This window comes from Budorcas taxicolor, chromosome 9 (assembly GCF_023091745.1).
Source record: "Budorcas taxicolor isolate Tak-1 chromosome 9, Takin1.1, whole genome shotgun sequence".
Taxonomy (NCBI): domain Eukaryota; kingdom Metazoa; phylum Chordata; class Mammalia; order Artiodactyla; family Bovidae; genus Budorcas; species Budorcas taxicolor.
In genome coordinates, this window is record NC_068918.1 from 65891295 (window position 1) to 65907438 (window position 16144).

Here is a 16144-nt window from a genome sequence, read left to right on the forward strand (position 1 = left end):
TTGTATACCCACTATCAGCTTGCCCTAAATATTTGTAACAGCTTACACAGCTTTGGCACTGTTACCAAACCCAGGAAATTCACATGGATACATTACTATCAACCTATTCTACAGACCTTACTTGAATTTCAGTTTTCCCAAGGATGTCCTTTTTCTGATCTAGGATCCCACGTGGCATTATTTGTCATATGTCTCTCAGTCTCTGCCAATCTGTGACAGTACCCTAGTATTTCTCTATCCCCCAAGACTTCCGCACTTTTGAGGAGTCCTGGTCCTCAAATTTTTGGTTCATTTATGTCTTGTCAAGATTAGGTTGAGACTCTGCCTTTTCGGCTCCTATACCACAAAGGTGTTGCTGTCTCCTTCTCAGAGCATCACATCAGGAGGTACCCAAGGCTGCTGTGTCTTATGTGAGTGGTGCTTACCTTGAGCTTCTGGTAAAGGGAGTGTCACTGTTTTCTCTTTGTAGTTAGTAGATATCTTGTCGGGAGATTCCCTGAGACCATTCAAATACCTCATTTCTCAGCATTATTTTTCCTGCTTACCTCAGCAGCTATTGATGGTTCTTACTGTAATAATTATTACTGTGGTGTTTGCCTAATGGTGATTTTTTATTTCCCTCATCCCTTCTACATGTATTAACTGGAATTCTACTAAGACAAATAATTGGCCTTTCTTCTCCATATACATATTTATTCAATTACTTATATCAGTTTGGAATTGTGACTGTTTAGTTTACTCTATACATATAATCCAATATTATTTTTATTGATTTTTTTGTTTAATTTGCCCTGGCTTAGACTTTTGGAAAGTCCTTCAAGCTGTCTCCAGGGTCCTTTGTATCAGCTTCCATCCTTTTGGTGCACTTCCTTACTTTTTGCCATCACGGTAACTTACAGGTTCATCTTGAATTTCCTCTGCCCCAGGCAGGCCTGGAAATCAACCATTTCTGCAAGGAGCTTTGATTCCTTTTATTAGAGAATCTTTAAAAGCCAACATTTGGGTCCTCTCAGCAAACACATCTAAGAAATGTGTGTACTGATGATGGTATACTTTTAAATTTGTTGGTTTCTTTAGCATGTCGTCTAAAAGGAATTTTTATCAGGAGACTAAAAAGATAGGTATTTTTAGTGCAGTTTCTTTGAATCTTAATTGCATAACAAAATCTTTAGGGGCATTTGGAAATCAATGGAATTGTCAAATGCTTGAAATTGGTTACCCTTGTTGATGTATTTCAACATACACATATTGATATAGAGTGTATGTTGTCTTCCTGCTTCGTGAGAGGAATATTAAAAAACACTTTCTTAAAGCAATTCTCTGACATTTCCACTTATTATTACTGTTCTTGGCCATGCCACGCAGCTTGCAGGATCTTAGCTCCCTGACCAGGTATTGTACCCGTGCCCGCTGCAGTAGAAGTGTGGAATTCTAACACTGGACCGCAAGGGAAGTCCCTTTTTTCTTTTTTTGCTCACTTTTTAAAATGCTTTCATAGAGTCATATCAGTTGTCATCAGAGACCCCTAGTGGCCTCAAAGAAACCAATTTCATAGTGGAAGGACAGAAAACTTTGCTGAGCAAACTGTTTTCATAGAGTGTGCCTTCCTCTGCACACGAGCTGGGTTCGAGCAACGCCCATCACAGGGACACTCACGTGAGGAGACAGGCCTCCCTGCGTTGTCCCTTGTCCCTGTCTCTCCCTCTAAGCTTAAAGTGTTTCATCTACAGCATGATAATCAGTGTGCTTTATCAACTTTATATTTTGGAAGAATTTTAGATTTACAGAAATACTATAAAGATAATATAGAGAACTCCACATACCTTCCACCCAGTTCACCTAGTATATCTTATGTAACTATGGTACCTCTGTTAAAACTAAGAAATTAACATTGGTACAGTATCAGTTGTATCAAGGAAACTGGAGTATTTTTAGATTATGCTAATTTTCCTGATGTTCTTTTTTCTATTCCAGGATACAATCCATTACATTTAGGTAATCCATTTTAAACGAAGTTACTACAAATTAGATTACCAGATTATTTATATGCTGTTTAAATTATTTCAAAGTATAATCCCTTTCTCTTCTCCTCATTTAGCCATTCTCAATTTAGGTTACTACTGGGTGTAACTTGGGGCTTCCCCAGTGGCTTAGCAGTAAAGAATCTGCCTGTAATGCAGGAGTGGCAGAAGATGCAGGTTCGATCTCTGAGTCAGGAAGATCCCCTGGAGAAGAGCATGGTAATCCACTCCAGTATTCTTGCCTGGAGAATCCCCTGGACAGAGGAGCCTGACAGATTAGTCCATAGAGTCACAAAGAGTTAGACACAACTGAAGTGACTTTGCATGCACAGCACACAGTGTAACTCGTGGCCTATACCTATACTGCTCACTGATACACACTTAATCCCTTTCACCCCTTACATCTTTTGGGTTTATAACCCCTCTTTGGTATACTTCCCACACCCAAGCTCATCTGAGTGATTAACCATCCAGGTATAACGACGTGCTGACTTCCTTAAAGCATCACACTAGGTTCCTAACAGCTTTACATTCTTCAGGTTCACATCCAACTGCCAGCCGTTTATTTCAAAGCCTTGCTAGGGTTTTTTCTAAGTCATGCAAAAGTTTTCACCCTAATTTGTTATAACCAGGTAAAACTGATCTACTGATTGCTTCAACCAATATTTATTGGAAGTCTGTTCATTTCCAGGCAACATGCTGGACAATGTGTTTGACACAGAATACAAGCTACCCTCTGGTAAGGGAAACAGCCATTAGACAAGAAAATAAAAGTAGTTTCTGACTGGGCAAATGTCACCAATGGGAAAACCATTTCCAAGGAGAGAGAGAGACAGGGGGTCTACTGTAGGCTTTGGGGTCAGTCAGGACTCTCTGAGGGGGCATCTCGTAAAATGAGACCTGAAGACAAACTTACAAGAACACAAGGGGAGGCGGCAGGAGGGATGGAGGGGGCAGGGGGGACGGAGGCGGCAGGTGGGATGGGGTCGGGGGTAGGGGCGAGGTATGCACCACGTAGGGGAACAACCTATTCAGGGATGTTAGAACTTCTAGTTCCTCCTTTCATAAGAAAGAAATGTTCATCCCTCACCCTGAAACCAGAAAAGGCATTCTGAAAGAAGAGAAGGAACTCCACAACTCAGAAGGGTTTATGATAACTTCAAAGTCTGTGGTTCTGTTTATAAATAACATAAAATTTGAAAGGTTTCATATTTATATTTACCTTATCTTTTTAGATTTCTGTTTTAGAATACTTTATAATACATGTACAAATTAGTACAACAGAACATGTTTCTTTTATTTTAGAACACGTTTCTAATTCATATAACTGCTGCTGCTAAGGCGCTTCAGTCGTGTCCAAATCTATGCAACCCCATAGACGGCAGCCCATCAGGCTTCCCCGTCCCTGGGATTCTCCAGGCAAGAACACTGGAGTGGGTTGCCATTTCCTTCTCCAATGCATGAAAGTGAAAAGTGAAAGTGAAGTCACTCAGTCGTGTTCGACTCTTCGCGACATCATGGACTGCAGCCTACCAGTCTCCTCCGTCTATGGGATTTTCCAGGCAAGAGTACTGGAGTGGGGTGCCATTGCCTTCTCCCAATTCATATACCTAAATCAATCTATTTCTCGATCTATACACACACACACACACACACACACACACACACACACACACACACATACATGCAAGGTGGAATAGCTCTGCTTAAAATTTCTATTATGGGTACACTATCAAAACACTTTGGAAGCTTGTCTTAGAACATGAGTGCATCTCTCCCTTTCTCCATAACAGGCTTCCCAGGTGGTGCTAGTGGTAAAGAACTCGCCTGCCAATGCAGGAGAGGTAAGAGACATGGGTTCAATCCCTGAGTGGAGAAGATCCCCTGGAGGAAGGCACGGTAACCCACTCCAGTACTGTTGCCTGGAGAATCCCATGGACAGAGGACCCTGGCAGGCTATAGTCCGTGGGGTTACAGAGTCAGACATGACTGAAGCAACTTAGTACGCACATTTACTCCCATAACCTGGTTGCATTCATTGAGATACCCTTTGGTATAATATCTCAATGCAAACATAGCTGGCATCTATTTAGACCCGTGATTTCCAAACCTGGCTGTGTATAAAAATGACCTGGAAAATCAGATTCCTGAGCTTATCCTCAGCAGATTCTCCCTCAGTCTGGGATGGATCTCTCAAAACTGTAATTTTAAAGAGCTCCTTACATCAATCAATGGGAACCACTGGTAAAGGATGACATGGGAGTGTGTTTTGTAGGTACAGATATCTAAATATTGAAATGCATATGTATTTGGATCTCCTGTATCATTTTCTCTTTGTCTTTATATCCAATGATGATCTTTAAAGAAAAGGAAACAAGTCTTCCTTAGTAAATATTTTGCTCAGAGTACATGCACTAGATAAATATTATTTGGTGGCTTTGAACGATGAAAAAAAAAGGCTAAGTCGTCTTAAAAGCAGTGAGGAGACATCATAAATGATAGATGAATAGTAATTGAAAATACCAAACACTAAATATTTGCAAAGTAGTTAAGCATTTCTGACCTGGAACCAGAATGGTAATAGCTGTCTGTACCGCCTTTCGGATGATACTATCTAAAGCAAACATCCAGTGTGGCTTGATGTTATGATTCCGAAGAACTTTATTGACCTGGAGAAAAACAGTGATATATGGTTTACTTTAATATTTAATTGCAAATAACCTAGCTGATGCATGTATTCGGATGATATTCTACCAACAATAATAACTAAAAGGTTTCTTCACTCTGAATTGTGAATAATTTATTTATGTCACCAGAAAACAAACGAAAAATTGCCACTTCAAAATGAAGTTTGGTGATTCCCATGTAAGCAAGTGAGATATACCACTTCAATGAAAGGCAATCTAGTTAAATGGGGATGTTGCCTCTTTGGGACTCAGTATCTGCAGCTTCTACCTTTTATGATGTCAGCAGATTGGATGGTGGAAGTGATAAAGGAAGGGAAAAAAAAGAGAGTCCCACTCCAGTATTCTTGCCTGGAGAATCCCATGGACAGAGGAGTCTGACAGGCTACAGTCCATGAGGTCGCAAAGGGTTGGACATGAATTAAGTGACTCAGCACACACACATGCATTGAGACTATGTATTTCCTTTTTATGCTTAAATGTTATGGCTGCTGTTCAACACAACCAAGCACTTCAGCATAATGTGATGACTTGAAAGTGCCAGTCACCGCTTAAAGGGGGAATATGAGAACACACGCGCTGCCTACAGACCTGCCATGGCGCGCGCCTTGTTTTCCACCCCACAATGGCTTATATTTTTTTTAAAGGGGAATAAACTGCCGAACTATTCCAGACAATCTGTTTACATTAAAAATCTTTGTTGTAAGACTATCTTTTTAAAGTGACTCATAATGTTTCACTTATTTACACAGACACTGACACAGATATATGCATTACCTTTCTTTTTAAAAATTATGGTAAACATGCATTCCATCAAATTTACCATCTTAACCATTTTTAAGTGTACAGCTAAAGTGGCATTTTTAAGTGGCATCAAGTACGTTGACACTGTTGCGCTAGTGTGAAATGAAACATTTCCTGCTGTATCAGTGGGCAAGAAATGTCACAGCCATCAGCGATTTCAGGCCTCCTAATGTGACTGAGGGCTCCCAAAACTGTGATCCAGCAGATGCCACCATCCCCAACCACGGCAATTGCTGGTGGAGTGAAGAGATGGGATGCCAGAAGCAGCCATCCACCACACCTGCCACCCCTTATGGTAAAAAAGGAATTAAGGACGTAAAGCATCTAGAAACAGATTTGGCCTCTGATAGCTGAGGTGCCTGTGAAAGGAATGAATTCAGAGAGCCCAGAGGCCTGCCTCTTTCCCTATATAGAAAACACTAAATTCCTTAGCTTGATATCTGGTTTTCCTTACTATTTAACAATAATCTTTGATGTTCAGGTTGCTTGCCCCCTTTGCTGCAAACTTGTATATAGCCTGACTCCCTCTCCTGCCTGCTCTGAGCAGATTTCACAAAGCTACTGAGAGGCTGTCTCCTGGGCTCGGGGTCCTTAACATTCCCACCAAATAAAGTAGCTCTCTACTTTCAGGTTGTGGCTCATTTTTTAGTTAACACTATCATCACCATCGCTCATCTCCAGAACTCTTTTCATCCTGTAAAACTGAAACGCTACACCCATTAAACAATGATTCCCCTCTGCCCTCTCCTCCCAGTCCCTGACAACCACCATTCTACTTCCCATTTATGAATATGACTACTCTAAGTGTCTTACACAATGAAAATCGTGCAGTCTTTTAGTGTCTGGCTCATTTCACTTAGTGTAATGTATCAGAACTTCGTTCCTTTTTCAGGTTGATAATATTCCATTGTATGGGCAAGCCATTACCTTTCTATAAATGACTTTTATCATAAGGCTAAGAGAGGTTTATTCAAAATTTGGTTTAACTCCACTAATTTCTGGTTGACCTGGGTCTTTAAGAAAAGACGCTATTTTTCCCAACAGGAGTCTGACTAGAGATCTTAGAGGAAGCTGGGGAGAAGGTGAGCTTAACTGTAATCTCACACCAGAAGCTAGAGTTCCAGTGGCTCATTCCTGCCCTTGATCATCTTCATCAAAATCCCCCAGTGTAGATGGCTGTCTGTCTGAGGAATTCCTCAGAGTGGTTGTTCCCAAGGAAGTGGACCATTGCTAGGTTCCCACTTGTTCTAGGAAATCCCTTCAGAATGATTTTGTCCTGGCACTTTCTTAAAGGACTCACCTGATTATTTGACTAATGTGGGTACAACATTTAGTAACTAATACTCTTTCTCTCAAGGGTCCCAAAGAGAAAATGGAAGAGGGGTCCTCTATCACCATGACCAGCTCCTCGCAGCCCCTCATTAAACAGTATATTACATCCAGGCCATTCTTTGGGTTCATTCCCATCCTGGACAGTGCAAGTCCATCCGGGACACCTCTAGTCAGAGCAAGAGCAGGTAGGGGTGTGTGTGTGTGTGTGTGTGTGTGTGTGTGTGTGACTTGGTGACAACTAACCCACTCTCAATCTGAACTCTACTTGCCTATTTGCTTTCCAGCCTCTAGACTGGAAGCCAAATGTGTGAGCAAGTTGCAAACTCACTAAGTTATTTGATTCTATTTGCAGCTGGCTGGGGTTCCCTAGTTACAGCGAAAGTGTGCCTTTAGCATTATATTAGTGACAGGCCTGGCCAGTTGCTCTCATTTGCCATGACGTCAATTGAGTCAGGAGTGTTGCCCTGCCTACGATACAGCATAAGACTGAGCAGCTTGCACAGAGTTCCAGGGAAAACAAGGTCACTGAAGGATTACAATTTAGTTTTAAATCAGGGATCTTTTGATGCACCAAAGGCAACGGTGCATCTTCTAGGTAGGAGCAATAAACTCATTAGGACTGAGTCAATTTGGAGAATTTACCTAAAATGATGCAAAGTGCTTCCCTATTCACATGGCCGGCACCTTGGGAACTCTCTTATTTCTGTCTCCCGCAGTCAGTTGTAAGGGCTTCTGGGAGGGACTTCAGGCTTTTTTTGGTACAAGTTCCACAGGCAAGTCTCATTCAAGGATATCACATATGGTTTGAATCAGGCTTCTGGAAAACTGGCTTCAAGTTTGTGTTGCATAGCAACTTGCTATGAGAGCGAGGAACTGTCAGTGATCTCTCACCAGAGCCTGTGAATTAATTTTTATCCAATGATGCCCTGTGCTCTAAAGTATATTTTTGGCTAGGGAGTAGTGAATATTTATTAAACAAGTATGTTTAAAATGTTCTGTTTGGAAAACAGAGCAAGGGGGGAAAAAATTGATCATTCTGATCATTCTGATCTGTACGGTTACATTTTTCCGAGTGACCACTAGATGGCACTTTTCATATATAATAAAAAGCGCAGGACTCAATAGTGCTCCGTTGCTACAATCGTCAAAATAAATAGTGACCAACTACACGATTTCATAAGAACAAAGTGCAGCCATGGGAGATGTCTGTGAGTGTTGTTATTTTCCACGGTGTTCCAGTTTATGTGTATCTAACCTGAGGGAGACACCAGATTATATAACAAACTAGTGCTTCGAGGCACACAGACAGACAACCATCTCATACTTACTCATGTTCTAAAGAGAAAAGAATTCATCACAATGATTAAATAAAGAAAAAGCAACAGAGCTTATGTTTTTATCCTATTTTTCTGACTAATTTTAGCTGGGAAAACATGGGCAAAACATCATACTTACAGCATCTTGAAAACCAAAGAGCACCACCTGGACCTGACTGATCCCGTGGCTGTCAAAGTCCAGCTCCAGCTTCAGCTTAGACAGGGTGGTGGCTATGATCTTCCGGTCCGTGGACCTCACAAATTCTCTGAGGCTTGTGACGAGAGTTGTGATGTGATCCCATTTTAGTTTAGGTTCTTCGGCCCCCTGTGAATAGTAACCAACAGTCTGTCAGCCGGTCAGACTTTTCTGCACTGGATGTATCAGCCCTGGGCCTGTCGCCCTCACAGCCCCTGTTGAGAACTGAACTTTTTTATACATAGTATCAATAGCTCCCTGCTAAGGGGGAACAGCCATATTTGAACTATGGCTTCTCCCCCTACAAAAAAAAAGAAGGGGAAGACCTTGGGAAGGAAAGAAACCCACCACATATACTGTCCGACAGCCGTGATGTAGTCAGATGGACAAACAGGGACAGGCAGAGGCTGGGAGATTCCACTTTCAGAAATTATAATTGGGAGCTAAGGAGCGATTCAGGCAAAGAGCCATAGGATTTCAGGCTCAAAGTCTGCCCAGAGAGAAGTCACAAAACAGGGTGAGAGTACATTGAGTTATAAGGAAGCACAAGGAATAGGGTTGAGAATGACGATTGGGAGAGAGAGAAGTAGATGGAAATGGGTGCCCACAGCAACCAAGCCAGAGAAGCACAGACTGCGGGACTTGAAGGCCTTGGAATTACACTCCAGTTTCTGTCTCTGTGAGGCTCCGAGAGACGCTGTGGTTGAACTCAACCTGAGAATCCATGTGTCTGCCTACATGTTCCTAGTCCTTCAAGTGCCCTTGAGAACACATCAATTCTTTGTAATCAAAAGCAGCTAGCATAAGTTGTCTATTTTACACATAGTATCAATACTGTATATGTTTCAATCCCAATCTCCCAATTCATACCACCCTGCCTACCCCCTCAGTATCCATACATTTGTTCTCTAGCTCTGTCTCTATTTCTGCTTTGCAAATAAGGTCTATATCATTTTTCTAGATATATTCATTAATATATGATATTAGTTTTTCTTTTTCTGACCTACTTCACTCATGGAATCCTAAATGGGAGGGAAACTCAAAACGAAGGGGATGTATGTACATGTGGGCTTCCCAGGTGGCAGAGTAGTAAAGAGTCCACCTGCCTATGCAGGAGATGCAAGAGACTTGGGTTTGATCCCTGGGTTGGGAAGATCCCCTTGAGTAGGAAATGACAACCCACCCAGTATTCTTGCCTGGAGAATCCCATAGACAGAGGAGCCTGGTGGGCTACAGTCCATGGGGTCACAAAGAATCAGACACAACTGAGCATACACATGTATGTATATGTACAGCTGATTAATTCTGCTGTGCAGTAGAAGCTAACATAATATTGCAAAGCAACTATATTCCAATAAAAATTAATTAACAATAAAAACATATAAAACACTTTGCTATTAAAAGGAGCTTGCTTCAAACTTTATCCTGGAAACCATTCTTTACACACCAATAAGGCAATCAGTAATAAGAATGGATCAAATGGATGACTTCACATATTAAAAATTAAATATTTAAACAAATTCCCTTCCTCAAGTTGAACTTCTACTCTGAGCAAGAAACGTTATTACTTAAAGGAAACATAGTAGAATGCTATTGATCCTCATTTAAGAAAGAAAGGGATTTTTATTATCCTCATTTCTATCTCGTATTGTGTATTTTGTTACTAGATCATTAAAATTAAATTCCTCAACTGGGCTTTGAAAATGACAATTTCTAGGAGTCTGTTAAAATAAAAGAGAAATGCCCCATCAAGTTTGTTCTCTCAATCTATTTTCATTTGGGAGCTCCCTCTCATGTTTATGCTTTGATGAGAAAAGATTATATTGAACAGCTTGAAAGCTATCATTAAGGGAATATTTGAAAATCAGACAGGGAACAATTATAAACTTTGTTTCTTTTCTTGCCACAAACTAAATTACACTCAAAGTAAAGATTCACAGGCAATATCATAAAACCATGAAAATATGTTCGAGAAGAAAAATGTGTGTGCTATTTAGAAATTGGAAGCTTATCTTAGTGAAAAATCAGTTACATGTTTGCCAGCAGTTTAAACAGCAAACATTTTTTGGACATTTGCTTTGTTTCCACAACAGAAAAATATGCTTCTGCTGGTTTTTTGATGTCACTGTCCCTGTCCTACAAAGGAACACTATCTACCCTGGGAAATGTTTTTCATCTGGGGAATTTCATCACCTACATAATGGTCATAATAATGGTTGTTTCTGTTCTCAAGCCTGCCTCCCTACGTGTACTCACTAACATGCCTTTATGAACAAGCATCTTAGGTTATCAGGTGAGACTGATTCAGTACCAGAAGGTAGCATCTGACAGTGTGCCTTTCCTGAACACTCAAGAGGACCATCCTAGATTCTCTGGCAAAGGGGCTCTGCCTTCTTTGTCCTTAAACTCCATCAAAGTGATGAGTGGATTTCAGAAGGATGTTACAGATTGAAAGTGCTTTCATGGGCCACTTTGAGGATCCACACTTCAGTCTTGTCATAAAGGGGCAAGCTTAAATGTGAAGATGTACCTAGAAATATTTAATACAATGAAAATACATTTCCATCTGGTCATAGAAAAAAATCAGATACTAGATAACTGCTTGATAATGATGATATCAACAATAATAGTTAACATTTATGGAATACTCCCTATTATTATCTCAATGATTCATGATCTTAGTTACTCCCCGTAGCAACCCTTTGCTACGGTGACTAACCCCATTGTTTCCTCAATTTTATGGATTAGGAAATTCAGCCTCAGAGAGGTTAACTCACTTGCTCAAATCACATAGGCTTTAAGTGGTAGAATCAGGCCTCAGAGTCAAGTTGAGGCTGAACCCAAGCTCCTAATCATTACCTTCTACTGCCTCAATTAGCTGTCTGAACCAGCAGTAAACCTGGGTGGGGACCTGCTCTATTGCAAGATCACCACGGGATGCCCCAGGAAAGGATTCACAGCGTCTGCAGCAGTCACCATCAGCAGGACCCTCTCTCTCACTTGACAACTCTGGATTTACAAAGCGACTGTGACCAGCAGTTTCTGGTCAGAATCATACTGGTCACTTCATACTGGTGCACTGAGGCAAGCCCTCTGACAGTCGCTTTTAAGCTTTTCTTTCCTTTTTTAGAGAACATTCAAGCATTCTTAAATCACTAGGAAGTCACAAACACTTGAACAGGATTGAAGTGAAGTGAAGTGAAGTTGCTCAGTCACGTCCGACTCTTTGCGATTCCATGGACTGTAGCCTACCAGGCTCCTCCCATGGGATTTTCCAGGCAAGAGTACTGGAGTGGGTTGCCATTTCCTTCTCCAGAGGATTTTCCCCACCCAGGGATCGAACCCAGGTCTCCTGCATTGTAGGCAGACACTTTACTGTCTGAGCCACCAGGGAAGCCTTGAATAGGATTAACCAACTCCAAAACATAGGAATTTCAGCACAGTCATGGAAGTAGTCTCCTGCTAGGCTCTCTGCTGAGGGCTGAGACCGTGACATGAATGAGGCAGACAAAGAAAACCCCCAAACAAGCAGACACTTTTCTGTATTAGGAAAGCACACCCAACAGGGGATGATTACGAGATCTAAGCAATCACTGGGTTCTGTGTCCTGACCTAAATCAGAAGCCTACATACCACAGCAGCTACTGGTGATTCCTTCTCCCAAACCCAAACCCCATCCGCTCCCCTGCTGCCTGTTTCTCCCATGACTTGTCACCCTCTGGCGTAGCAGGAGGGAGAGCAGGGTCTGTGCTCCTTAGAGCCAGACTGCCTGGGTCCAAATCCCTACTCCATCGCTTAGCGTTGTGTGGCTTCTGTGAATTACTCAGCACCTCTGTGCCTCCTCTGTGCAAAATGAGCAGACTCACAGAACTACTGCTGCAGGACTGTGGTCACAGGAATTGAGTGAGTAGAGACACAGGAACTACTAAGAACAGTATCTGGCCCATAGAAAGTATTTGCTATTATTACTATATATTTGTGTTTCCCTGGTGTCTCAGATGGTAAAGAATCCACCTGCAACGTGGGAGACCTGGGTTCAATCCCTCGGCTGGGAAGTTCCCTTAGAGGAGAGCATGGCAACCCACTCCAGTATTCTTGCCTGGAGAATCCCCATGGACAGAGAAGCCTGGCAGGCTACAGTCCAAGGGGTTGCAAAGAGTTGGACATGACTGAGCGACTAAGCATACACACACACACACACACACATATTTAACATAGATAGTAACATATATGTAACATACATAGTATATAATAACATTTAACTATATATTTAACTACTATATATTCAACTATGTGCTTACTATATTTTTATTGCTTTTCTTGCTCCACAAGAATGTCAGCTTCAATGGGATGCATCTATTTTTCCCCATTTTGTTCATTCTAGTGTCCTAGCATACCTAGCACATAGATGGGGGGATGCCTGGCATCTAGAAGATGCTCAGTAAATATTTGTTGAATGAATGGCCTCCAATTACTGCACAGTTGCTCCTTCTATCTAAACTTGGTTCTGCTTCTTTATCTTACACCATCTGATTCTCAGTCCTTGATGACCACAGTGAGCAGATGGAAAGGCACAAGTGACAGCTATGGGTTCCAAACTACTCCCATCTCAGCCACATCTCCAGATTCCTTTGTGGTATTCTCAGCACTTATTCCACTTCCAATTCAGAACTTGGCTGTCGCTCACCCAGGGCACCTCCTTTCAGGGCCTCAGAGTCCCTGCTTACTCCATGCAGCTTCCCTTTAGGACTCAAGTCAGAAGTTTTCCTAGAACACATAGATGTCAGTTCTCCCTGTACCCAGAGACCCTGATGACACACACATGGTGTTTTAGCTCCTCCTATGGAATCTAAAGACATGAATATTAGAGAATTCCTAAGGTGATGGAACCAGCAGAGAAACTTTGAGGGCTTCTCAAGATAAAGACAAGCAGGGATTATATGGCAAGAGCCAAGAAAGAGACAGCCTGGCTTCATTTACATTCCAATAAAAGCTGAGACCAGGTAAAATGCTGGACTGAGATGGAAACTTGATCCAATCCTTCCAGCTTCACCCTTTTTGTAGCTATTCTAGGACAGAAGGGAGGAGAGAAATTACATGTCATCATGGTGATCATGCAAGACAGGTGGTTGCCACAGGTGCTGAAGTAGGTTCACAAGTCCCTGACACCCAGAGAACTAAAAGAGGATGCAAGTGTCATGTCTGGGCCAAGTATGTCTGGGGAGTTTTATCCTCAAGAGGAGGCCTGAGCCTCTGCTCCGGGCAAGCAGGCATCACTTGCAGAGTAGAGGTGGTGGAAACCCTGTTTCTACTAGGACAAAGTTGGGAGGGCATTCGTCCACATTTCTATAAGCAGAATCCCAGGGAATACATTTTTCCAGGTATTAGGGATAAAACTGTGTCATTTCTCCCATCCCCCAATTCATGTGTTGAAGTCCTAACCCCTCAAGGTGACTGTATTTGGAGACAGGGTATTTAGGAGATAACTAAGGTTGAGATCATAAGGGTGGGGCCCTAATCCAACAGGATTAGTGCTCTTGTAAGACAAAGAAGAGACACGAGAGGCACACAGAGAAAAAAGGGCAGGCGAGGACACAGAAAGAAAGTGGCCACCTGAAAGCCTAGAAGAGAGGCCTCAGGAGAAACCAAAGCTGCCAACACCTCAGTTTTAGACTTTCAGCTTCCAGAACCATGAGAGAAAAATTTCCTGTTGTTCAAGCTACTGAGTCTAAGGTATTTTGTTACAGCAGCTCAGCAAACAAATATACCAGGGAACAGAGTTTGCCCAACTTTTTTTTTTTTTTTTTGTAGCATGTATGGCCTCTTACCGCCATAGATAATTTACTTACTATTGCCTATCTCCCTATACTTGACTGGAGCCCTCCAAGCACAGGGGTCTCTGTTGAGTAAGTGAGGTTTCCCAGATGCTCAGAGGAGCCAATGGCAGGTGGCCTCATGCTAATGGTGGGTAGCAACTCACATGTCTCAGTGGATGTTCACTGTCTAAATGAATAAATGAAAGAACGGTGAAAAGATTTGCAGGGACCCACCAGAACTTCACCAGCATTTTGCTTCTGACTTAAAAATAAGTGAAAAGTGAAAGTGTCAGTCGCTCAGTTGTGTCTGACTCCTTGCAGTTCCACGGACTGGAGCCCGCCAGGCTCCTCTGTCCAAGTAATTCTCCAAGCAAGAATACTGGAGTGGGTTCCCATTTCCCTCTCCCAGGGATTGTCCCAACCCAGGGACTGAACCAGGTCTCCAACATTGCAGGTGGATTCTTTACCATCTAAGCCACTAGGGAAGCCTGACGTAAAAACAGCTTTTGTTCTAAAACACAGTTTCTGTGTTAGGGATTCTGCCTGCCCACCAGGGTAGGTTTGTTTTATCATCAGGAGGTGGAAACTTCTTCATGTCTTCACATCATCTGAGACAGTTCCAGATGGATTTCTCTGGTGGTCCAGTGGCTAGGACTCCACCTTCCAGTGCACGGGACGTGGGTTCAATCCCTGGTTGGGTAACTAAAATTCCACATGCTGAGGGGCAACTAAACCCATGTGCCACAACTAGAGAAAAAGGCCCCAGCGCCACAACAGTCAGCACAGTCCAAAAAAAAAAAAAAAAAGTCAACTCTGGGGAAATGAAGTCTCTTAAGCGCTTTTACCTGAGCCAAGGATTCCATTAAGTTTCTCACAACTTTGTCCTGGTCTTCCGTCAGAATCCTGTGAAGCGTGGCCCGTCTCTCACTGTCCTTCCTCAGCATAAAGAATCCAGAATCTTTTTCTTCTGGAGAAGGTGGAGCACTGTGGTCTTCAAAATTTTCATCAGGGATGCTGCAATAATTTAGGCAGCAGATATTACCATCTCCATGATCAAATGACACCCAACATACATCCCTCACCCAAACTAAGTCAGGTCTTTACCCCAGAAACAACGTCCGTATGCCTTTGACATCCTTTTCTCCACAGGACTTGGCTCTTGTTTTGAAAGAGAAGGGGTCCACCTTTAACTCTGTGTCGGGGGAAACTGAGCCGTACTCGCTGCTGCTGCTCGTGTCCTCTACCAGGACTGGCACTGGCAAGGAGATACTCCTGAGGTACTCTGCGTGTCACAAGAGGGGGAATGAGATGAGTAAGGCTTCTAGAAACGTGCACACACCAACATGAGACACCAAGGCTACTTGTCAAGTGTCTCGTTCCAGTGAGCAGCCAAACTATGCAACATAAGGGGCTGGTCTTGGGACCATGGTTCCTCAGAGTAATCCATGCAGGGAGTTGGCAAGGAAAAAGCCTCCTAGGCCCTGAAAGAACTATCTCAGGGGCGTGAAACTGGAGGAAGCACCAGGCCCAGCAGTTCTGGGTTCTCAGCCCTTTGTTTTTATTGGCCACCTATTAAGAGTTTAGGAGCTTCCCAGGTGGTTCAGCGGTAAACGATCTGCTTGCCAGTGCGGGAGATGCAAGTGATGCGGGTTCGATCCCTGGGTGGGGAAGATCCCCTGGAGAAGGGCATGGCAACCCACCCCAGTATTCTTTCCTGGAGAATCCCATGGACAGAGGAGCCTGGCAGGCTACAGTCCAAAGAGTTAGACACGACTGAGCACACACATACCCACTAGAATTTACGAAGGTCATTTGTGAGGCTTAGTTTTTCACATGTATAAAATAAAGGACCAGATTCATAACTGATAAACTGTGCTCCTTAGAAGTTTAAGATCCACCTAGTTCTCGGGACTGCCTTGGTGGGGTGAGTGGGTAGATTTCTGTGATCCTAGAACATAGGTTCTAACCCTGTTTT

General features: G+C 42.6%; 1 protein-coding gene across 1 annotated transcript in view; it reads right to left on the minus strand.

The window, feature by feature from the left end:
* The window catches only part of MAP3K5 (mitogen-activated protein kinase kinase kinase 5), a 227169-nt gene that overhangs the window by 16257 nt on the left and 194768 nt on the right, over nucleotides 1-16144 (minus strand). The window contains exons 22-25 of the mRNA XM_052645679.1: nucleotides 15274-15451; nucleotides 15015-15183; nucleotides 8297-8482; nucleotides 4585-4690 (exon numbers count right to left, since the gene is read on the minus strand). Of these exons, the coding sequence (XP_052501639.1) occupies nucleotides 4585-4690; nucleotides 8297-8482; nucleotides 15015-15183; nucleotides 15274-15451 (639 nt within the window). The remainder of the gene's footprint in view (nucleotides 1-4584; nucleotides 4691-8296; nucleotides 8483-15014; nucleotides 15184-15273; nucleotides 15452-16144) is intronic.